The sequence below is a fragment of the Dermacentor variabilis genome, chromosome 10 (assembly GCF_050947875.1).
Source record: "Dermacentor variabilis isolate Ectoservices chromosome 10, ASM5094787v1, whole genome shotgun sequence".
Classification (NCBI taxonomy): domain Eukaryota; kingdom Metazoa; phylum Arthropoda; class Arachnida; order Ixodida; family Ixodidae; genus Dermacentor; species Dermacentor variabilis.
Window position 1 is genome coordinate 16,473,906 of NC_134577.1, and position 24,363 is coordinate 16,498,268.

The 24,363-nt window shown below is 44.7% G+C and overlaps 1 protein-coding gene across 1 annotated transcript; it reads left to right on the forward strand.

Annotated features, from left to right (window-relative positions):
- Positions 1-1,944: 1,944 nt before the first annotated feature.
- LOC142560020 (uncharacterized) lies at positions 1,945-24,163 on the forward strand. The gene is made up of 7 exons (XM_075671766.1): positions 1,945-2,056; positions 3,764-3,850; positions 12,989-13,033; positions 13,468-13,509; positions 14,626-14,646; positions 18,627-18,689; positions 20,929-24,163. Exons 1-7 carry the CDS (start codon positions 2,033-2,035, stop codon positions 21,070-21,072), a joined length of 426 nt encoding a protein of 141 aa, XP_075527881.1. The 5' UTR covers positions 1,945-2,032; the 3' UTR covers positions 21,073-24,163.
- Positions 24,164-24,363: the final 200 nt, after the last annotated feature.

Genomic DNA, 24,363 nt, shown 5'->3' on the forward strand with positions numbered 1-24,363 from the left:
AAAAATCGCCACGTATCTTTTTGGTCACGGCCATAAACAGGAACTAGGCAAAAAAAAAAACAAAGTTCATTTATAACAGATCCACGTGCCGCGAATGAAGGTCTCCAAAGTGCGCTTGTGTCAACAGAATCTCCGCCGAGCGATACCGCGCAACGAAAGCGACCCACCGTCACACAGAAGCCAAATACAAAACAAGCGAAACACAAAAATCATTGTGGAGAAGTACCAGCGACGAGCAGAACGAAAAACCGGGGTACGGACCGGCAAGTTTTTTGTAAACACCCATTCGGCAAAAGCCGACACACTTTTCACTGCATGGAACGCCAGCGGGGGGACGGGCATTCATCCTTTCACGTCCTTCGTGTCGCCGCATAGCGAACAACAGAGCGAGTGCTCTTGAACATGTGTCTATTGAAATATTACTCTCATGGCTCCCGTTAATATTTTATCTTTGCCATTTATCGTCTAATGATGCCCACGGGGCATTCAAGAAAGAAAGCGAGCGGCTACCACAAAAGAAAGAGAGAAACTGCTCCTCTATCGAGGGTTACGCAGGATCGTAATTGAAATCTAAAGTGGCGCATTTGTGGTCGCGTGTTTGTCGAGAAAGGCTCGTTTACGCCCCAAAAAAAGCAATATCCGCATGGATGATGCCCACTGTTTACGCGTTAATGTCATCACCTTCTCGTGACGCTTCTTATTTTCATTGTGAAGATAAACAGTGCTCGTTATAGCGTAGCTTTACAACGCACAACCAGGGGAGACGGCTCCACTGCGCCAGCTTACATTGCCTGTAAACAAGTGTTGTCGAACGCGAAGCTTCTTCAGTCGAGTGCATAAGGCCACAAGAGGAATATGTTCACTCAACTTTCAATTTTACGTTCACTTGTTCTCACCCTTGTGCTTGAAGCAAGCTATGAAACAAAGCTTGAAACATTCAACGAAAGAACGCCAAAACGAAAATAATTTTCTCGAAGCGAAGTCTTGCAGCTTCCGTGTGTGAATGGACTCTGCATTCTTCTGTAGACGTTAGACCACTCACTGTGTCCTTCAACACTAATAAAAGGGTCACTGTCATTGTCGAACATACGAAAAATATCACTGCGCGCTTCCTGAAAAAAAAAAGAAAGAAAACCCCACTGTGGGACACTGTGAAGTGAAATTATACGAAAGGGACGAAACTACGAGCGCGAAAAGTGGGGAAGGCGATCCAACTGCGTCATGAGCGGCGGACATCAGGGCCACGATAGCGTACAAAGGGACCACGCTTTGGCCGGAAAAAAGCGCTCACGCAAAGCGGGCAGAACGCAAGCGCTTCGAACGGATGTGGCGCATGTAGTGAATAACGTGATTCCAAGCTTTTTGTCGCAGCACAATGCGTTGGCGGGCTAGTCGCAGACTGGATATTCTTTTACGGAGTTTATGAGGGCAGGCAGAGATGCAACCGTGTTGACCACGTGGACGACGGTTCCGCGCGCGCCCAGCAAGCTAACGCATCACATACTCTCAAAGCGCAACCGACACAAGCAAATACAAAGCCAGACACATGCAAAAGCGTATGGACATGCACTAACATGTTCTACGTTCGAATCTGGCGTCCGCAGGTCTATGTATAGGTAGTTTCTCATATATTTGTTACAAGCTTACGTTTTGAGCGTGAATGCGCGTTCGCAACCGAATTACACATACACGCAACCCGTCATATGACGCATTATGCTGTGCGTACGATTATTTTGAATCTTCATTTTTGGCAATAAGCTCGCACGCACACGAACGCCTCGCCCCCCGCACACGCACACACACACACACACACAAACACACACACACACACACACACACACACACACACACACACACACACACACACACACACACACACACACACACACACACACACACACACACACACACACACACCTCGAAATGGTTTCATCGTGTTCGGCTAAAGTGGACGGAGAGGGCACGCCGGATTTGAGCGGCTGGTGTTCGGCGTGGTGCACCTTTTTTTGCAGCCATTCGACTCGTGACCCCAATGGAGATGCGGCCACAAATGGAGGTAAGCCGCTCGACATGCATCCTGTAACATGGCGCTAGTGCGTAACCTACTTTTGACAAAACAAGTACGGTTAGTGGCGCTTATAGTATTACCAGACTCCCGTAAACGCGACGCTTCTTCAGCAGGTGATATGTTTGCGCTATAGGGATGGAAGTACTGCAGCTCCTGCAAGACGAGACGTCGGGTAAGCTTCCTTGGCGCGGTGCCTGACCGTAACCTACTTTTTGTTAAACAACTGCAGTTACTCACGATTCAAATAACAGAGTTTCTGAAATGCGAAATAGCTGCGACACGTCAAGGTAAATTATTTCTGCAACGTAAGTGCAGAATTTTTTATTGTTTGTCCCTGAAACGCGAGTCTGTGTTTTGAAAATTTCCAACTTATTCATGTGTTTGTCAGATCTGTTCTTACAACACTCATGAATGTTTCGATTCGACGATTGGATATTGCGGCTCAGGTCATCACTTAAGTGGTGTCAGTGTTGTCAGGCACCTGAATAGTTGCATGACAGAAGGGACAATGGTAAAATGTAAAAGATGACGGTATGTTATTAAGAAATCTGAAAGCATAGCATGGGTTGTGTTGACGTAGGGAATATTGGGGTATCGAGGGGGGGGGGGCGTGTTAAGCACCCTGTCTTACAGTGACCGGGACATAGGTGATAATGATGGAGGTTTCTTTAGCTGAATTTCATTATAGGACTAAAAAGATGTGTTGGTGATGACATTAAACAAAGTAGAATCCGAGAATAGTGTCTTTGGGGAGATGGCCGAAATGCTAGCGTTCCAGGTATCTGCTTACCAACGCTCCGCTCATACATAAATTCCCTGATCAATAAAATTGCAATTTTGGTGTCAATGATTACTTCCGTAGTATGCCACTTAAGCATGTTTTCAGTGATGAAGTCTTTTTCTTGATACATGGATACACACATTCAGAGAAACAATGAAACCATTTAACGACGCTTTTGAAGAAAGCTGAGTCACACGTGGAGAGAGACAGGTGGTAGAGAAGAGATAGATGCCGTTTTTATTAAGTAATGGCTGCCGAAGACATGGCTTCACATCCTCCGGAGACCCCTTGTGCATTATGAACAGATTGTCCGAATGAACAGATTATGAGCAGATTCTTTTCAGAATTAAATCGGAAGCGATTAAGTAAGATATTGATCCTAGATATCAAGTTGGATACAATCTAAACTGCGTGGAAGTGTTTTAAGTATATTCTAATCGGTAGCTTTCCTTAAAATTGGCTTTAATGTAATCTAGGACGTTCTCCCGTCACCAACGACACATATGAACTGCATTTTGAATACCGCGCGAGTTGGCATGTGAATGCAGGACGTTACCAACAACATGCCAACCAACCACACGATGTTACACTATCTCTATCTATTGGCAAAGAAGGGTGATTGTGACGACAAGAAACAGGAAAAGCGATTATGCCTTTTACCTGTCTTCAGCTCGAAGGAGAACACTGCGCTAAGCTCATACGCCTCGCTATTGGCAAGAGGCGAGAAAGTGGGACAAAGGTTTGCTCAACTAAAATGATTGAAAAAAGGGAACCCATTGATTTCTACTTCAATTTCGCCTTTATTTTCGCCTTATTAATACTTTCGCCCTAGTGCTACTTTCGCCCCAGCTACTAACCGTTTCCAATTTCTATTGTCAGTCAGTAATTGTTCTGATGTTTTTCTTTTTTTGCAGGTGTTTCCACCGTTCAAAACTCTTGTCACTTCATTATCCCTTTGTTCGGTGGTTGCGACAGCGTTTTTCCTCGGAGGATTGAATCAGGTGAGTGTTTTTATATTGTGTGCGTAGTGCCAAGGGCGCATCAACTGTCAGTCTTGAGAGCCGTAGAGTGATAGAAGAGCTTAGTGGAAGAAACGAGAAGACGGCTTCCCAGGCTGTCGAAAAAAACCATGTCATTCGAAATTCGCTAGGGGCTTCTTGATCGATGGCGAACAAAGGAGGGACGTAGCTCGCTAAAGCATCGGGCTACTGTGATTGAAGAACCCGTGTGATGCGAGTTGGATTTCGCCCAGAACAGGACAAACTTTAAAGGATTCTTTCTTTATTGGAGAGCGGTACATGCTCGGTTGCACATGCCGGACTTGCACATGGCGAATTACATGTACACGATTACTCGAAATAAATATATCTATGGTAGCTTTATAAGTTACCGATTACTTTGTTTATTTGATAACGCTCACCGCAATTCACTTACTTTTTTTCAGTATGAATTACGCTGTAATCAGGTCGTTTATAAGAAAAGAAACACGCTGTAACAAGAGACGCAGATTTAAGCACTTGAAAGCTAGAGAAAGACTTTTATTGAAATGAAGTCCGGTGTAAGTCCTTAGAATTTGGCGGCAGTACTGCAAAACGCCTCTATGTCTGCAATTCACATCGTCCAAAGGGACGAAAACATATAGATGGGTTGCTTTCTTGCCACAGTCGGCATGATACAGTTACACCTAGATCATGTGACCGTGGTCGGCTTGTAGATTTGCACTCTATCTTGGAACTGGTGCTGTCCAGATAATTCGTTCCAATTACGCCTTGCGAACTCGGCGGCTGTAATTCGTAGATTGAAATAGGTGGTGTAAATTAATTAATTAGAGAAGTTAATTAGCATGATTGCTTAATTTTTCAATTGAACAGTTTGATTTTTCGTAGAAGTAATGACCGCCTCACCGAGCAATTTAGAACAAGAGTTAGAATTGTGCTATCTGCCATAGGCGATCTTTAATATATTTGGTGCACCTAAAGAAAGAAAAAAGAACCACCCTGTGTGGCACTTTATAACACTCTTCTGTGCCTGGTATATATTGCGAAAAACTTTGCAAAAGCTAGCATGTTTTTCCCACTTTCTTGTGGTCACAGGCAAATAAGCGAATGAGATATTTAAAAACTAAAAATAAAAGTACATGCGAAAATAAGGGATTGAACTCCATACTCTGTGATAATTTCATTGAGTTAGGTTTATTAGTAACTAAAGTAGATCTCTGAAGCGCCTCTCCGCTTAAATTAAATAAACGAACATTGCAGATATTCAGAACTGATATAACAGAAGTTGATTTGGCATACTTGAGCCTGAAGGGACGCTTACCTGAAAAGTTAAGCTTAGGCAGTCACAATAACTGGTAACGATGACAGCACTTCTACAGCATGAAGTGAAGTAAGCGAACCACCGCGATGGCAAATACTAAAGGTCTCCGTCTATAGGTGGTTTCCACTATACGGCATTTATGCACTTGTGCACCGAAGTCGTGTAAGGCTACTGGGCTTTGTAGGTGCCCGGGTTAAGTTGGGGATGAATACAATTCAAACGCCCCCTTGATACGAAGTGTTCTGTATTAAAGTGTACTGCGTTAGATAATGAGTGATGATTAAAGTTTGATCATTATACACCCAATTAAACCCTTTATAACGAGAGGTGAATTTGCCAAGGGCACCGCCACGCCTCGTCAACTGCGTTGTAGGTGTGCTGCTGCTTCGTCGACACGTGGCTGCAGTTTCTGAACCCGCTGCTGACAGTTACACCTAGTTAAAGCTAACTGACAGGATAGTTTGTCTTGTTTAACTCATGAGGTAAATAATCGTTACCAAATAAGGACACGTTAGAAGAAATGACCACGATCGCTATACATTTAATGATTAATTAGGACGGAGGAGCCCATTGGTGTATACTTGTTGTTAATAAACATTTGAGAGGAACATTCATGTGGAAGATTTTGAATGCGATAGTTGACGTCGACGGTCACCCTTATAGCTAACGAGAGCAACCGGAAGGGCAAACATTTGCGTAACTTTTCTTCAGGTGTGAGTCCCTTGTAGGGGTAGCCCTGCGGTATTTCAAGCTCTCTCGACGCATAAGGCATTACATGCCTGTAATCTCTAACTGAAATCTTTTGTGAGGTCTTAGGCATGATGCGCGGCCAAGGTGTGCCCATTGAAACAAAATCGGAAAAAGCGGCCGCACACTGTGATTTCCACACCACATTGAAGACGCACAGGTAGTAAAAATATTCGAGCTTTCCACTGTGACGCCCCATGTAGTTTACGGGCGTAGCTTCCGACCGTAGAACGCTTTTCATACAAACATCTTAGTGTGCAATACGGCAGAGTCGCTTGAAGGTATATGTGAACACTTGAAGGTATATGTTAACTGCAGTAAAATATGCTGACGTACATGTAACAAACATACTTGAGAAGAAATTGTTGCCCGTACACAGATAAGGGCGGTGTCTAGGACTAGCAAGCAACAACAAAAATGTTGAAGAAAACTTCCCGCGACGAGTGCCGATTCGACATGCGTTATAGATAGTTTGCTACATCACTTGCATGTTGATTCTCTTCGCACACAGAGCGTCTTGGCTCACGGGAAATGATGGGGCGTCTCTTGTAGCCGCTTTTGCCGACGTTCTTAAGCGAATAATTTTGGCGCGCCGCGCGGAAGGTACTAAACGAAAGTTCTGTTCCAAGAAGACAGCCATTCGGAGAACCATGCAGCAAATAAATCACGGCAAACGGTCTTCGTATGCTTTTCTCTATTCTCAATCTACTTCTGTGTCGTTCTAAGAACATTTTTAAATGATGGCTGCAGAGCTATTGCTCCCGCTCGTAAAACTTTTTTTCGACATACACTATGTGTAGTCTTAAATAGGAAGATGTACGTACCTTAGGCAGATGAGGTTAGAGATGGCAGGTTATCGGTAAAACCATAAAAAATAACAGGAACCGCGACCTGTCCTTATATCAGGCATTCAATAACTGACACTCGGGACGCGCAATTAAGGGAAATTCGCATTTGATAAACTCTCAAGTCTGCAAGATTACGTGCTCCGTAATCAACACTTGTTATTCCGAAAGAAGCGCTGCAGCCAGTTCGTAGTAAGCTTGGATTAGCTGATCAACTGAACACTAGCAGTAAAGTGCTGCTTCTCAAAGTCGAGCTCTGTTTACTTGCGAATGTTTTCAGCTTTTTCTTTCGGCAACAAATGTATGCAAGATAATGTTGGCATATCGTAGAAGCGCCAGCTTTTTCGCTCCACCAACGCGCGATGAAAGGAGAAAGAGTTTGCAAAGAATAAAGCAGTACCGTTACACGAAACACCCAATGCGGGTTCCCGCGAATAGTTCGCAAGCCGTCAAACACAAGTCAAAGGCTCACAAGCCGGGTTGCAAGTCGGAACAAAAGCCCAATGCAGCCCGTATAATAAAGGTAAGAAGGAAAAAAAAGAAAAGAAGGAAAAGCACGCTGTGGTAGCTTAGTACCTATGGCGTTGCACTGCTAAGTTCGAGGTTGCAGGTTCGTTTCCCGACTACCGCGGTCACGTTTCGATGGGGGCGAAATGCAAGAAAGCTCGTGCCTTTTGATTGAGGCATCAGATGAGGTGGTGATTTAGGTACATGAACGTCCAGAATTTCTTTCTTTTATTTTTAAAGAGGAAAACCGCACAGACGAAGCTTCCGTTTAGACATTTAGATTTAGACAAATATAAATGAGGGGGGGGGGGGTTATCGTTGCTTGAGTATTCCTAAGTTTATAATTTATTGCTGTTCGCTTTATTGCTTTAAGAGTGCCCTTGCAATGTGAACAATTTGCTATTTTGACTTGTATGTGATAAAACGACTTTGTTGTAGCTATCCTCTATATTGTTATATGCTATATGTTGCAAATGCACGTGGTACATACCAGACAATTAAGAGCCAAGGATTAGCGGGCGGCGTAATTGTGCGCCAACTTGTTCTGATATGATGTCCATTAAAAAAATAAATAGGTATTAGGCTTCAGTGGACCCTGCTGTTCTCTTCGTCGCACGATAGCACAGAATTAAAACACGAGAAGGCACTGAACGACACTGAAAGCAGCCTAAGGAAGGAGGAAGAGTATCGCTTGCTGCAGGTGGACCTGTAGCGTTGCAAAAGTTTACGGCAACTGCTCCACCCGACCGCAATTCATCGAGGGCGGTATAGGAACCGAAGCGCGCCACATTCCAGCTGGTAACATAACATGATCTGTGAACACAAAAAGCTTGAACCACGGCGCAACAGGCCATGCGCTATATATTGCTCGTATAGGGCCATGTGGTTCACAATCCAAACTCTAGACCTCTATGACGAATGAACTTTAGGAGGTGCTAAAGCACCCATCTCGTAAATATCCGTTATCCAAGAGCATGATCAAATGCTAAGTTCTGCAGAAGAGTAAGACGCAGGATAGAGTACAAGGCACTAAGGGATTTATATAGTTCTGTAAGTAAGTGAAAATGTTGAAAAGAGTACGAGAACACGCTATAATAACTCAGTTCATGGAGGATAATGCATATACACACAAAATTAAACCCAGTAGTATAGGTGCTTCTTGAAGTATACGTTTTGAAAAAAAAAAAGATGAAAATCAAAACATGAGAGTATCAATGAGCACGCGTAGTATCAAAGCACGCGTGGTAAGTCATCAGTAAATTTGGAACGCCTGGTACTAACAACGGCGTCACAAAATCGCGCAGTGACGCAGCGTTAACTATAGCGTAGCGCGAAGCGCGCAATCTCTCCTGCGCCTCGTCACCGGCGTGTTTCGGTGAACCACGTGACAGACAGCTTTCCTCCATTTAGATGAGCGCTCATTAAATACTGCGCCGCTTGGGTACCTCAACGGCCTGGGTCACGTAGAGAAAGCGGTACGGATTCAGTGCCAAGGTCAGGACGTGCTCAGGAAGCTTCGTCGCAATTCCCCTAATTACCTTTGATAATTTCGCCACAGTAGTCTTACCTGTGCAAACAGAAAGACCTTGCTTGTCATGCTTCGAAGGATTCCATCGATGCAGAAACATTGTACGGCGCTCGTGATAAAGCCGGGAATTGAAGGTTAGCGATTTGGGCATGGAGTGGAGCACGCTTATAACGAAGAAAAATAAAGAGAAAATTTAATACTGTGGACTATTTTTCAAGTTTACTGATCTTCTAGAACGAAAAAAAAAGAATGCTCACTGTATTTAATTTGCTAGCGATTATAAATGAGTTTATGGTTTGCACCAGATTCTGTAGAATTGAATTCAGACTACTGCATTTGATTTTTATTTTCCCTCGGAACGAAATCTCTGGAGAGAACCAGTTCCGAGCTATTAATTTTCAAAGTGCCCGTCGGAATGAATTAGTATTGCAGTTATTATTGCGCTTCAATGCATAAAACAGAGGTGTTGAAAAAGTAACTGGAACACGAATGCGTTTCGTCAGATACTTTGAAAATTAAAATCTTGGAACGAGTGCTGTCCGGAGAAATTGTTCCAAGTGGATGCGCCGTGCGAACTCAGCGGCGGAGATTGAAATATATTCGGAGATTGAAATATTCGGCGCAATGGAATTAATAAAAAATGATTTAGCATAATTACGTTATTTATTCGACTGAACATTTTGATTTCTCCTAGAAGTAATGGCCGCCTCATCGACTAATTCATATCAAGGGTTAGAATTGTGCTATCTGCCATAGGCAATCTTTAAAAAAGTTTGGTGCAGCTAAAAAAAAAAGGACCCTGTATATATGAATCGGGTTTGATCTCGCCCCACACCGGAGAAATTTTAAAGCAATCTTTTTTCCCTTTCGTTGAAGAATGGCACACACTCAGTGGCACATATCCAGACAACCATGTTGATCCGGCGGCTGGTTTTGAAACCGGTTCCCTAAGCATAGCAGCACGTTGATGTATTCATTAAACCGTAGACCAACCACCCAGTGACGCAAGCTGGCACGAAAAAGGTTATAGGTACATGGACCCAGATACCAATAGTTTCCAAAGGATGCGAATCAGCAATAATGAAATAAGAACACATTAAATATACTTGCACGTATGATGTGCATATTTGCCAAGCATTTTGTTGTGCTTGAAGAAAGCTAGGCGTTTCAAGTACATCGATTACGCCTATGCGCTTTGCAGAATACGTATTATAAGGCAAGGTTTCCTTTTGAACGGTTCGACGTCAGGACAACCTGCTAGTGGAGCCATACTTTTCTTCATATAGCTATGAAATACTTCCTACAGTGCTCAATATCCTCTGGCAAATCGTGCGGGCATCATTAAAATATTTCAAGAAGAATCGTCGCATATGCGCAGCTAAACCCCGGTTATAATGAATTTCGCACGTAACGCGCGCGTTTTAATTTACTGGCTGCAATAATGCGAACCGAGAAGAAATACGCGAGCCACCGCAACAATTTACATTTATCTGTCGTACGCCTCAGTGGCTTTTCCGAGTAATATGTCCCGTTATTTTTATCATTTTCGCGAGATTGTACAGCTAGGAAGCCTTCATAGGCACCCACAGGCCCTAAGCGCTTGCGTGGGCGTTCGTACACGGCCTCCAAGTTTCTCGGAGTCCATGGTTCATATATAGCGTCGCTCAATTTAAATTCAACGCGCTCTTGAAATGCAGAAAACGCTTTTCGTTGAGGACGCTCGAGGTGCGTTTGCGCCGTCGACGCCGCCGTTGTTGTGCGTTCGCGCTCGACGGCGCATGCGCAGCACGCGCGCGGAGGCTCAGAGCAGGCACCTAGGGTTCCATACAACTCTATGAGAGGAAGTGTCTCCAAACATGGCGCAGTGCGTTTGGCTGAAAAAAACACGCAGCAAAGCGGACGCACCGTTGACACTACGCTGGCTAGGCTGAGCCTGCGTAGCGTTCGGCCAGGGTTGTACCTTCGGCGGCTAGCATTAACGTTTCGTGCGCGCGCGCACAATAAGCCCACTCACGTTGCTGCTGGTGGGTGTGCACTGGTGTGAGCGGTACCGGGCAGTGGTCTAACATTTCGCTTTGCGCTGACTATCGCCGATGGCTCCTGGCCCGTCACACCTCGTCCCCTATCGAGCTGCAATGACTACAAGGCCGCCTGCCACTAGCTTGCTACTCATCCTGCCAGCGTTGCGAAACGCCTTGTAGCTGCCGGGGATCTGTTCCTTCTGGTCAGCGGGAGCTGCCTTCCTTACTATGTTGCTCCGACGTGTCGCACCCGTGTACACTCGCCAAACCGCTGGAGGTGTTTAAGCACAAACCTTGATAATGCCCGCCGGACACGCCCAACAGGTTGCGCCATATGGTGCTGGAGTGCAGAAATAACCGCGAAGTACCACCGTCATCATAACCACCAAGCGATAACAAGCAGGAAGAAGCGGATATGGAGGAAGAATCGGAAGACCAGTCGGAGGCTCTGCTGGTGACGCAAGGCCCTGACAGCCAGTACGGTTGGTGAACAGGGCTCGGGCGGCGGCAGTGAGCCATGGCTACCTGGACTGTGGAGCCACCCACCTTTGGGCTCAAAAAGCCTGGTCTAACAATTAAGTTTATTTCTCTCTCTCTGATACTGCTGTCAGTTTTCTGCCCTTCGAGTGAAACTGCCTAGTCGTTTTTTTTAATTTTAACTTTCCGTCTGTGAAATGTGCAAGAACGAGCAGAAATGCTATACACGCGGCTTTTCGTTCTTTTCTATAGCCTTTCCTGGCATGGTGCCGGTTGATAACGCAGACAAAACACGAAACGCCTGCCGCAGAATTATTACATTGACTTGAGCTTCGCAGCATCCTAATGTCGTACATCGCCTTCAGCACAAAGAACGTGCGGTGGTGAAGACTACGTGTTTTCGTGTCCAGCCTGTAAACCTTACAGCGAAATGGTCGAGCACATGATCGTACACATTCCCGACTTTTCTTGGCTCAATACTGCTAAGCTTATTTCAGCAAATTGATGTATCTCGAATTGCGTCGAGTAAATATTTCTTAAAGCTCGTGTCTGAATTCAATACGAGGCCCACAAGGATATACTGCAGGAATTCTTAACCACAGAACTAGATGCTTCTGTAGTTCGCACACCCTGTGTCATGGGATGTGTTAGGGTGTTCATTCCTTTTGTTTCCTTTTTTTCCATCTCCTGCTAAAGTGGGTGAACATGTTCCTTTCAGCAGACAACTACTAGCCTACGTCCGTTACTCTTTTTGTGATGGGCATGTATGTTTGTACGTTCAGCGATAATGAGGCAACAGTAGTCATGATCAAAAAGGTGGAAGACAGCGAGCGATTTTGGAACGATCATTTCAGTCGCGACAGATGATATATCGATGGCGCACAGCGCGAGATGAAAACACGGCGTTACGTAAGGGCTAAATAATTACATCCGTTTTAATGAAGGAACCTTCAGGTTAACGAGAAAGGATTCTAGCACACTTCCAGCAAATGATTTGTGAAATATCTTAGTTAAATCCGACTTAAGCTTTTGTATTTAGAGAGCAAAAAAAGAAGAAGGCACAATTAGCGTCTATCGCTTATAGATACGCTCTCTGAATGCCCTAGAAGAATAAAGTATGACTGCATGCATGTTGCTGCTAACAACAATGGCTGAATGCTTCTTAGCTGCATGAAGTACTGTTAATTAGGTTCGTATTGAACCCTCATTGTGCTTAAGAAGATTATATGGTTATTCACCAATTAATTACGCTTCGTGGCTCTTTCAAGCAGTGCAGTCTGAGATCTTAAATCCTAGGCGGAGCTTCGCAACTTCGACATTATTATGCGTCACATAAAATAAACGGCTAAACAGTACCCAAATGCAGGCTCATCTTGGTTGGTATGATATAGAATAAATAGCGTCCCAGGAAATCAGTGCAGCTGTCGTCAAGCCCATTTGTAGACATTCTTGCCTGTAACTCTAAAGATTCTATAGAAAAATATAGAAGCCAATGGGCGAACACATTGTTTAGCCAAACCCAGTGTTACCGTAGACAAGTTCCACTTATCTTTTTACTGAGCTGACAATAGCATGTCGCGCAACTCTGGGAAGCTGATTGAGAGTACTTATTCAAAGTTTTAATAGCCAGATAATAGGAAGTTGCAAAAGAGCTGTTATGAGATATTTGAAAGGTTCTTCTGATTTGATTTTCAGGCAAACGTCAGGTTTTGTATGCTGTCTCAAGCGTCCTCGCTCCAGGTAAGCATTCTTGGCAGTACCGGGCACAAAGTATAACTGAGCACGGTACAAGCTGGTTACATTTTCAGACTGATGAGTTTGATATGTCATGAGACAGACATAACCATTCGGGACCAAGCAGGTACTCTCAGGACGCTACTCCATCCTATCCCACATCATCAATTAAGAAAACTTTGACACGCTCGTTGCCATATTTAACTACGCGTCTACACATTTTAGTTCGGATACATTGCTCTTGCTGAGGGTCTTGCTTGTTTTGTTCTTGCCTGCATGTCCATTACATCATAAGTACCCCCTCCTTAAATTCGCGTTACATGAGCAGGATTTTGTGACGAAAATAAGATCTTTATGTAGAATCTAGCCAAAAAAGTATTTCAGATAGCGAAAGTTACTAAAGCAGCGCATAAAACGTAAGCATGTGTTTTATATTTCAGAGCCAATGCATTTTGTGCAACCAGCAGAAGTACAACACCGCTGTGAGTATGACACTATAACCAAATTATTTCCCTTTTTACTGGACAATCATACGGTCAATACCGTGTTCATTCCTACAGCGATTTTCCTCTCGGAAAGCTTTCCTGACACGGCCGTGAGAACTTGTGCAGGATCTCGATTAGGATTTCTGTGAAAGGAAATCATACTTTGGGACGTCTGCTGAAATTTTGTTGCGTCACAAACATTGCACTGTCGCAGCTTACAGCCGTATTAAATACACTCTGGGCATGCTTTTAGCTTTCGTTCAATGCGAAAATTCTCCAAATGCAGAACGTAACCAAGAATCCCAATTAAATACCCTGGCATTCTGTGCCCTAACTTAAATTAGTGTGATTGCGCTCATGAGCTCTTTTTATTATTTCAATATTCCTCCTAGTTCCTGATTACGCTGCGATGAGTTTTACACTGGCAAAAAATGCAAGGAAAGGAACAGGGACGCAGACCGGCGAAGCTCTTCGTCTGTCTGAGTCCTTGTTCCCTTCCCTGTGCTTTCTTTTCTTTTTTGGCAGTGACAAACTCAGCGTAACATATTCGTGAATGTGTACGTTCACAAAAATGAAGAATGAAGTCCTTACATTGATTTACCCAAAACATTCTTCCCAGTGATTTTCACAATCCCGGTGGTGAGTGAGATTTCTATGACTTACGAACAGACGTTAGTCCATGCTGTCTACCTCATTCACACACACTGCCCCATGATTGCTGCCGTAACATGAAGGTCGTCTCCTATAGGCTGCTACATCGAGTATCTCAACTAGCAGCATCTGCACATGACTGAGCGAGTTGGAGGGAGCGCTGACATATCACAATGTTCTGCTCACATGCGACTACCTTCGGCGTCATGATGCCATACGCATCCTGGTCCCCGAATACGAAAACGGTTCATAATAACGATAATATGGGGAATTATTTCGGGTACATTGAGGCTTAGGAGTATATTTCTTCTGGGGTTTCACATAATCTCCCCCTCCGTTTCAAAAGAAAATGACCGGTTGAAAATGTTAAGAAATATTAATATCGATAGTGATGTTGATGCCTTACCGTCACTTGAAGATGTGAATGTTTGTCACTTATGCTGTAATGAATTTGTTTTCCAGCTGAATGGCTGCCTAAAGCAGGTAAGTCCCCAGCCATGCTTTCGAAATCACGTTTAAAAATCTTATTCTTTAGCAGAAAGCGGTTTGTTGGCTTAGCGGTCGCCGAGCCTGTCCGCCAGCGAAACGATGCCGCTGACTTTAGCAGCTATTGATGGAAAGTAACAGTTTGTCAATTAACGCGCTACTGCTTACGGAATACCGGTTTACTAGAGACATGACTGGCATTAACAACGCTGGTAGCGACATCTTGTCACGCTTTACTAAACGACGACGAGCTAGAAACGTTCTCTTCCTACTAATTTTGTTTTCTTCCCTTTTTTATTACACAATATTTAGAAGATGCTCAGCCTTTAAAGAGTGCCAACTAGTTACTTCCACACACATCGAATATGGCAGATAAGTTCTGAGAAATCCAAATTTTCTTTTTGATTCGGTGGACTTGCCACAAGTCATATGTAGAAAAGGTTCAACAAAAGGCGTCAAAAGAAACCAATATTTGGTTTCCTTTGTAGCTTCATGTTACAGACGAGTGGCTGACAACCTGCCCTTTCACCCTGCTCACATCAAATATACATATATATATATATATATATATATATATATATATATATATATATATATATATATATATATAGAATACGCCGACTCTGTGAAAAGAAAACTAACAAGAACCTAAAGGTCACATTTGCTGTCACGTGACAGATCCGCACTAAAAACAACTCACGACAGAGACCACAAAAAACACACTCGAACGCAAGATGATCTCACACAAACGCGGGAAAGACAAGTCACAAAAGAGAGTCACATAAAACGCACTGAAACGTAAATCCAGTTTACACGATACAGTCGGGAACTCGGGTCATAGAAAGGCACATGAATTCGAGTCGCAGATACGAACACAGAATAAGGTCTAATGAGACACAGGCACTGTACAGTGGATGATATCCAGACTGTAATTCATAATTTCCAGCTACATAATCTTCCTTCCAAAAAAAGAAAAGTGTTTAGGTCGAAGGAAATTACAAACGAAGAACTGCATGTAGACGTTTACGTCGCCCTCAACGGTTTACACTAACAGCTAGCAGTGAAGGGAAGACGTCAGTGGTTCTTGTACATAGGAGCCGCCTCAGATTGCCCCGACGCTAGGGCAGTGACACTGATTTCGGGTGTCGACAGGTGCCGGCTTTGTGCAAAGCGACTGCGGATGCTCATATTGGATTTGTTCCTGGAAAAGTCGATGGCGTCGGCACTTTATGAAAACTGGACAGACACGCGGCTATGGTCCCTCCGACATGCGAACCTGCATTGTTTTAATGCTTAGGTAGTACGGTTGCGAAAACTACATCAAAGGGAGCGTCCAGTCTTTTGTAAGCGCATAGGCGTTGACGAGACCAACACTTTCATCTACAAGTGTGAGCCGTAATTTCAGAAAGCGGCCATTGCTTCTTCGATGGCGAGTGTTGCGGCGAAAGGAAGGAAATTAAACACAAATATTTGCCGCAGCATCCGAACAGCCGTGGGTGCAAAAATATTGCCCAACGTCCTGAAATGTGCGCAGACCAGACGTCCAACATCTTCGTAGTTTCGTACCGACAACACTTATATAATGTCAAGCGTGAACATACGGAATCATTCCATGAAGCGAAGAATAAAGAAAAAAATGCGAAGAAAGCCTAGAAAATTGTGCATATATTTCTGGGTGCTCGAGAATCTTTTTCCCCATCTTTTTCCTCAAAATCAAAAGTGAAGAGCCAGACTACCGAACTCATCAAGAGAGGAAGGCATACATTTTGCAATGTCGGGAAATTGCGTCCGATAAGACATCAGCAGCAACAACAACCCTGGACGTCTCGGGCAGGCAGTGCAGGCGCGTGCAAGATCACAACTGTCATCCTCGAATGCAAGCGGCACGACTCGGGCGAGAATTGCCATTTTTCGCGATAACTGCATTCCAGCAAGTAGCCCGGTTGATAAGCCGGAATACTTGCCGAAAAATAAACTCAGAAGACTTTTCCTTTTTTCTCTATACAGAAAGCTTGGCCGCTTACTTCCTGAGAACATTTACGCGCTGCACGCAATAAAACTAGTTTGGCGCGAGTAAGAAAAAAAAAATATAGCATCTGAGTTGACAACTTGATTGTGAAATATTGCGTTTGCCGTATATTTGGATACTGGGAGGACCCGAAAATACAAACAGTCGGCAGAAAGTGTATCTGAAGAAAGCGTTAGAAAAATATAACAATGCAACAAAAAACTCTCGGACAGAGGGTGGGCGGACGTCAGGGGAAACAGTAAAGTCGTTGAAACCAAAGATCTCCAAATGAGACATAGAAAAAAAAATGGGCCGAGGAGAGGGAGTTGTGGTGGTGAAGCTTTCGAGGATGGTTTGACGAGGCTGAAATGCCGGGCAGAGGAAAAGAAAATGGAACCGCCCGAGGGTGTCCAGAATAATAGGAAAACGGCCGGGCCGTATGGAGACGAGAGAAAACTGAGGGACGCGGTCGATTCATGAAAACAGGCAGTCTGGTGTTTTGTGTCCCATAAGAAACTGCCCGATGAAATGACGCCAATGGGTTGTGGACCAGCACCGCGAACTTGGAGTCGAAAAGGACATGTGCGGGAACCACGCATTTTCACCGACATTTTCGACATACGCTTAATCTTCCAGCTCTCTCTCCATCGTCGACCGCGTTCGGCTTGATAGCGCATGCTTTTCTCCGCGCCAGACAGTTTCGAAATGAAAGGAGCGGCGTCTAATGATACACCACGCGTCCTCAGTTCGAGATTTGTACTTAAATATTCGGCTCCCTTGTCCGCCTGGGCTGCTCGCTTACGGGTTGCACTTTTCTTTCCTCTAAATGTTTAGTCTTCTATATTGCATTTCACGCTAATACATGCCCATAGTCAGCGTTGCCGGAGACCGAGGTTCCAAATGAAATTCGAATTAAATCTATTTGTCGCACCCTTCTTCAGTAACGTGCGTGCCAGGTAACGCAGCCTGCAGCTAGAGTGACCGTTTGGTGAATGCAAACTGCCGCAAGTGCCTTGTACTAATCAGACGCAATAAGTTTGCATTGGTCGATGGGATCTGCGTGCGATGACGATGCCTTTTTCATCGGAAATATAACGCACTCCCTCAGTGCTGAAACGCAATGTGACACGGAATATTTCACAGTGGCCACGTTTCGCAAACAACGCTTACTTGCTTAGTTAGCTCGGGTTTTAAGGCGGCCGACAGAAGCTTAGCGCAAGACAATCTATTATGATCAATGCGTTAAAGAAATATCAGCTTCGGCAGGCGAGGACAGCGAAAATTCACACGATTCAACTTGTTGAGTTCCCTCCGTGGAGTAAACACATGCGACAGAATAAATGGCAAGCCTCGGGACCGAAGATGTTGCAATCCTTCGCTTTTCATATTTTCTACACCAATCCTCCGTCTTACAAATATCGTTCATTCAAGCTACAAAAAAAGTTTACCCCCTTTGAGGTGTAACTTGTACCCTAAAAGTAATTGTCACCTGCCTTGCTTGCCTTTGCTTTCTCTCAAACTTTGCGCTCGCTACTTTCCTGTCAAGAATGCCATGTCACGCTGATAACACGCGAGGCGTTTGTGACCTGTAAGTTTCTGGCACACAGCGTGTTAAAGAAAGAAAGGCTATACATGGCGATTATTGCTTAGGGATAAAATAAGCCGCAAAGGGCGCAAACTTTCTCTTTTATTATCCGTGTGCCTTTCTTTTCCTCAACGCTGCGAAGCCAGGCAAAGAATGCACGATATCCCGATAAAGCCGATATCAACGCCAAGGCTAATCAGACGCAACACTACGCTTTTCGACATCGTTGCGCTTATTTTCAGTCAGCTCGAGTGGGCGCATAAGTTTATGGCTGATTCAATTTATACGTGGAGCAAGATAATATGTTCCTCTGAGGATACTAGCTCCAGCGCGCGCTACGTGGATTTACGAGAAATGCTCATCAACGTGCTCTTCATTTTGCAGAACTCGCTGCCGGCTAATATCTCTCAAGAGGAAGCGTTCTGCATTCTCGCAGCATGCATCGACGTAAGTGCGAAATTTGAGTGGATTTTTGCTTCCACGGGAGTTCGATAAAACGTCTACCTGTATGTGTGAATCAAATGACGAAGCCTGTCATTATCATTGGTCTTTATATATATATATATATATATATATATATATATATATATATATATATATATATATATATATATATATATATATATATAACGCATTGACATAATGTAATAGGAGAGGTTTGTGCATTTAGTTGGCACCGCCTACCCCTCTCGTCGCTTCGCAAAAAAAATATTTTAATAAAATTTGTTACAAAATGCGGCGCAAAAGTATCACAAGTACAGTCAGTCAGCGATACCACAAAGTTATCTACATGAGTTCAGGGACCCACAGAACGTGAACATGTATACAGTTGCAAATGTGAACATATGTGCTTCGCATTTTCACCGAGCACACAAAGAAGTTCCGTTTCACAAATAAACAAGTCAACTTTCATCCATACTAACCTACCACATAAACTTTAACGAACAAGCATATACTTGTATGATATATGTATTTTTCAGTGGACACTAAAGTTTACTATAAATCGAGGATACTTGCGTTTTCTCAGAAAACCTCTAAAGCGAAAGGTGTTGTTCGCTGAAGTCTCGTTATTGGCCATTAACCTGACTATATTTTCCGGGACGAATGGTCGTCGATCTAGTAGCATTAAATCTGCTCTCAAATTCTGTCTTGGCGTTTCTAATGCCCAGATGAAAAACAAAGGCATTCTCACGCGGAAATCTCCAGTTACTTCAGTATAGTGCCATCTCACTCCGCCCTAAGGCTACAAGTTTGGTGATCTCACCGCCGCACTTAATCATCTGCGGAAGAACGGTCAAGCGCAGTAAAGGGCATCCACAAGCGAGTGTGTGTACCTCAAAGCAACTGAAAGCTCTTTCACAAAAATCCCCAACAGCGCCCGATCTCAGCTCTAAAGAAATCCTACGCCACTCATTGGCTGCGTATACTTTCCCTTGCCACTCATTCTGTTACTGAACAGGCCACTGTTTATGTGCTCTGTAGATTGCGCCACCTTGAGCTACACTTCTTCCTTTAACATCGACTAGAGCGTCAGCTGCTCCCGTTCGCTCTCTAATTCGCACTGCCTCCTCCCTGCCTCTCTAAGGTTACTCCTATAATGTCTCATTCCATCGCTCGTTACGCTGACCTTAGCTTATTTTCGAGTTCTTGGTTATCCGCCAAGCTTCCACTTTCTAAACTACCAGTGCTTCAAGTTAGCAGGTCATGCGGGAAATTATGCCCGTCGTTATTCACAGTGTTGTAGAGGGAGTCAGCAAGGAAGGAACGAAGGAAAAAGTGGAGAAGGAAAGGCAGGGAGGTTAACCAGTTTAGCTCAACCGGTTCGCTGCCCTACACATGGGAGCGGGATGGGGGGATGAAATATGGGGAAGGGAGAGAGAGAGAGAGAGAGAGAGAGCATATAACATAGCACACACATCATCAGTTAGAGTCCATCACTCTTGCGTGGTACACGACATCACTGTCACAGCCGCTTGTCAAATCCCGTCTGTTGCGAAAACCGAAGTTGACACGTATATACACAACAAGAACTGTACGACCGCGTGCGATTCCTTTTGCGAGAGTAAATTATTGTGCCACATTTAACTTCGTTTTCTAATGTTCTCGCTTCCCGCCATACCAAAAGCAGGGCACGCATTTGATCGGGGGAGGGGGCCGGTGGGTGATGTCGCACGTCGTTTGATGGCAGGTACCCTGGTACACAATTTCCTGAGGGACGGGGAGTCAAGTTCCCAATGTGCCCCCCACCTCCCTCCTTGCTACGCCCTTGGTTTCAAGGGAAGGGAAGCGCATGCAGGGGTAATTGGAGATGACCGATAGAAGCCTTCGTTCCGCAGTGGACTTAAAATAGGGTCGCGGTTCAAGGATCACCTTCCATAAGGCGATTCTTTCGTAAGAAGCGAGATGAAATTGTTGTAACGATACCTTGGTTCAGGCAAATTCGTTCATCTTGACAGTTTTCTTAAGAAGCGCTGAAGACGAAAACAAAACAGCACGCATACGACAGCACCCGTACTGTCGTACGTGTGTCGTGCGGGAGCTATGAAATGAGAGAAAAAGCAGGGGATGTTAACTTCTTTTTATTATTATTATTGTTGTTGAAACGTAGAAACAGTAAGGAAGAAAAAGGGGGAAAATAAAGTGGGACGAACGTGTAGTAATGGGTGACGGGCAATCGACTTCGCAGAGTCCCCGGCAGACTCCGATAACCCTTGGCAAAAGGAAACGGCGTGAAGGCGGGACCCCGGCTGAAGACGAGAACGTGGTCGACGAGCAAGTCGCCCACTTGGTGATGGAAGACTACGAGCTCGACGATGACGGGAGCTTGTGAAGCTCCTGCGACATGTTGCTGCGCCCACGCGCACGCGCGCCATGCATCGACCAATGCGTTCGTTTTCTAAGGGGCCAATGGGCTCTTCAAGAGAAATAAGAAGTCCTAGTAAATAGGTGCTCGCACCGAAGCTGCCATTACAAGCGGATTGGTTCCGGGGGTAAAGATGAGCTTATAGACGGCAAATATCGGAAAAGAGACAGAGCGAGAACAAAAAAAGGAATTAGCAACTACTTAAAATTTTCACTACTATATACCGTTAAATTCATCATCGCTTGCTTTTGAACGCAGATACTTCTGCAGGGGAACTAGATTCGTCTTATTAAAAAAAGATACACTCAGACATTTTTGTTGTAGGAATAGTGTTAGCAATTTGGCTACTGAAGACGCGATCTTCAAGATCGTAATTGAGAAAACGTCTGTATACTAAGATAAAAAAAAGCACTACAGGAAAGAAAATTAAATAAGGCAAGTGCATAGACTAAGAAGAAACAAAGAAACATAAAACAAGATTAAATTTCGAGAAATAAACGGTACCAACCTTGTATACAATATATGTCAACACGAGATCTTATGAAACGAGTATGAAACGTTAAATTATTCTTCGACTGGTATTCGTTTTGCGCCGTCATCTAGGTTCGTCAACGTTAAATTGGCTTCTTCACCTAAATATATGTTTGAATTTACAAATAACCAAAGGCGCTGATGGCGCCAATAGCTGGCCAAGTAATTAAGAGGTGGACGAGTGGGAACGCTAGCGTTCACCTTTTATTGTAAGGCTCGAAGGCTTGCTTTCGCGTCAAAATTGTATAAAAACGAGGACTGCGTGCTTTTTGCACCGCCGTACATAGCCGTTAGTTACGAAATAGATCCATGCGTACGTATATATTTGTTGCGAAATTTTCACGCCTTTCGCAGCAAGCACAATAATGAGGAAGCGACAGCGTTTTTGAATTTGTCAGTTCTATTCCAGCATGCGGGACACTGGCTGGGACACTGCAGGGTGTCAGTATCAGGAACACGAGCTTCTATTATATCAAACAAATGCGCGCGCGATAGATATCGGACGAAGGCGTATCGTGCACAGGACAAATACTAGAAATTCGCTCGGTTCAGGCACTCCTGCAAAGCCGAATGACCGCGAGTTCGCGATAGGAAGAACCACGCCAACAACGGTATCAGCCAAAGGTCTCAACTCTCTGATCGCCTGATCAAACCGACAACGTAAGGTCAACCTTGTGCACTGGTAGCGCAATGCATGCTCTCGCAAAAATAAAATAAAGAAAAGACGTCGAGTTGCTCCACTTAAAGTGAATAACTAAACACGGGCAAAGATACAAAGACAGCGGAAATGTATGCCACGGCAAGTTGAAGTGACGTCATCTATGGCCTGACCAGTGACGCGAGAAATGAAAAAAAAAGCGCAAATAAACTAAATACGTATGGGAGGATGGCGTACAGTGGTGAAGAGGCGGGGGAGGGGCAGCTAGCGTGCGTTCCTGATTTACACCCCCCTTCCGCGGAAGCCATTGTCCACGCCGTAACACGTGCAATGTGCCGGGCCGAATCACATATACTCGCTCCAGTAACGACAGACACTCGCCTTCCGTTGCTGCTCCCACATTATTCTTTCTTTCTTTCTTTCTTTCTTTCTTTCTTTCTCTTGCTTTCACTACCACAAACCAAATACACTAGTGATGGTCGAGTGTACTACGGCAACGATACACAGCGACTGTACACTGCACTTACAAACCAAACCGACTCTTTGCCGACTCTCAAACACGCTATTTGTTTTCTTGTTTTGCCTCCTTCGGACATTTTGTTCCCTTTATTGCGGCGGGCTCGGAGAGTGCGAAACCCCTGTCCCGGTCGAGATAAGAGACCAACGGTTATGTTCCCCCCGGGGTACATTGACCCCCGTGAGAGACAGGACGCGTCGGTGGCCGTCCGGGGGAGGCTGATTCCCGGTCTCTGGCATGACTCCTTGAATGGCACTAAGAGAGAAACGCAACCACCGATGCTGGAAAAAAGGCGAAAGCAGCTCTTACGGGACCGACCGACCCGAGGAGGGCCGTGCGAGAGCGTTGGAACCCTCGCTCGGAACCAGCCCACAGACGGACAGGCTAGTCTCGAGAGAAGAGTGGTTGTAATGGATGAAGCGAAATGGCCGTCATAAAAGCGGCTACGGCCGAATCGGACGCGCGGTCTGGTTGGGACGAGGAGTGTGTGAGAGCCTGCCGAATTTTCGCTGTAAGTCGATCCGGGAGTGGCGGATGCCGAGATCGGGCATATTTCGAATCTTTCGCAAATGAGGCCACGCAGCCGTGCCGAGTTGGCCAAACGACGAGTTGCGCCATTCCGGCCACGGAAAGAAAGCGCATATATGTTGTACATAAGCGAGCACGAGAGTTATGATCGAGAATGTCGAAGTGTCGGCGCTATTTCGTACGGGGGCGTGGAATTGCGATAAGCGCGAAGCGCAGATTCGAGCTGTACGCGTTTTATAGCCACTCCGCGCAGTGTGATATCGACTAATGAAACGCGATGACGCGTGCCCACGGTATTTATAATACGTGCGTTGTGGGATTATGTTTTAAAAAACTCGATTGTTGGGAGGTTTGAAAACGCGTATGCCACTCGTATTCATCCAGTTGCCTCTATAGCACTATGTACACGGCGAAAATGGCCCCTATGTGAGCCTCTGAAGCTTTTCTTGCAGCACATATGCTCTATTATTGTTCATACTTCGCGCAGTATTCATACTGTGGCATGGGAGTATTAGCGTATGTTGAGCGTTTTGATATTCAAGAAAAAGGCACAGGAAGCTTGCAGGGTCAAGGACAACGCCGGGCACGCAAACACGCTCACGTGACCTCTGTTGCTCTTATCTTCCTCAAACATCGGTTGAATATTTGTCTTAATTTGCTTATTTTCTCAACTTCCTTGTTTGTTTGTGCCTTTTTGCTTTATTATTTGTTGCAATTTTGTCTTACCATGCTTTGATAGCTGTAGCCCTTTTTTCCTTCTACTAGATTGGTCGCTAAATCCCATATATGTAATGCCATCGGAAATAAAAAGAAAATGTATGGCATGTCTGCGATTTTGTGCTATTTGTTTGCTTTTTCCTGGAGTAATGGCATTTAATTAGCAACCCGCCATAGTAGCTTAGCGGCTATCGTGTGGGGCTGCTGAGCACGAGGTCGCGGGATCGAATCCCGGCCACAGTGGCGGTATTTCGATGGGGGGCGAAATGCGAAAACACGCGTGTACTTAAATTTAGGTGCACGTTAA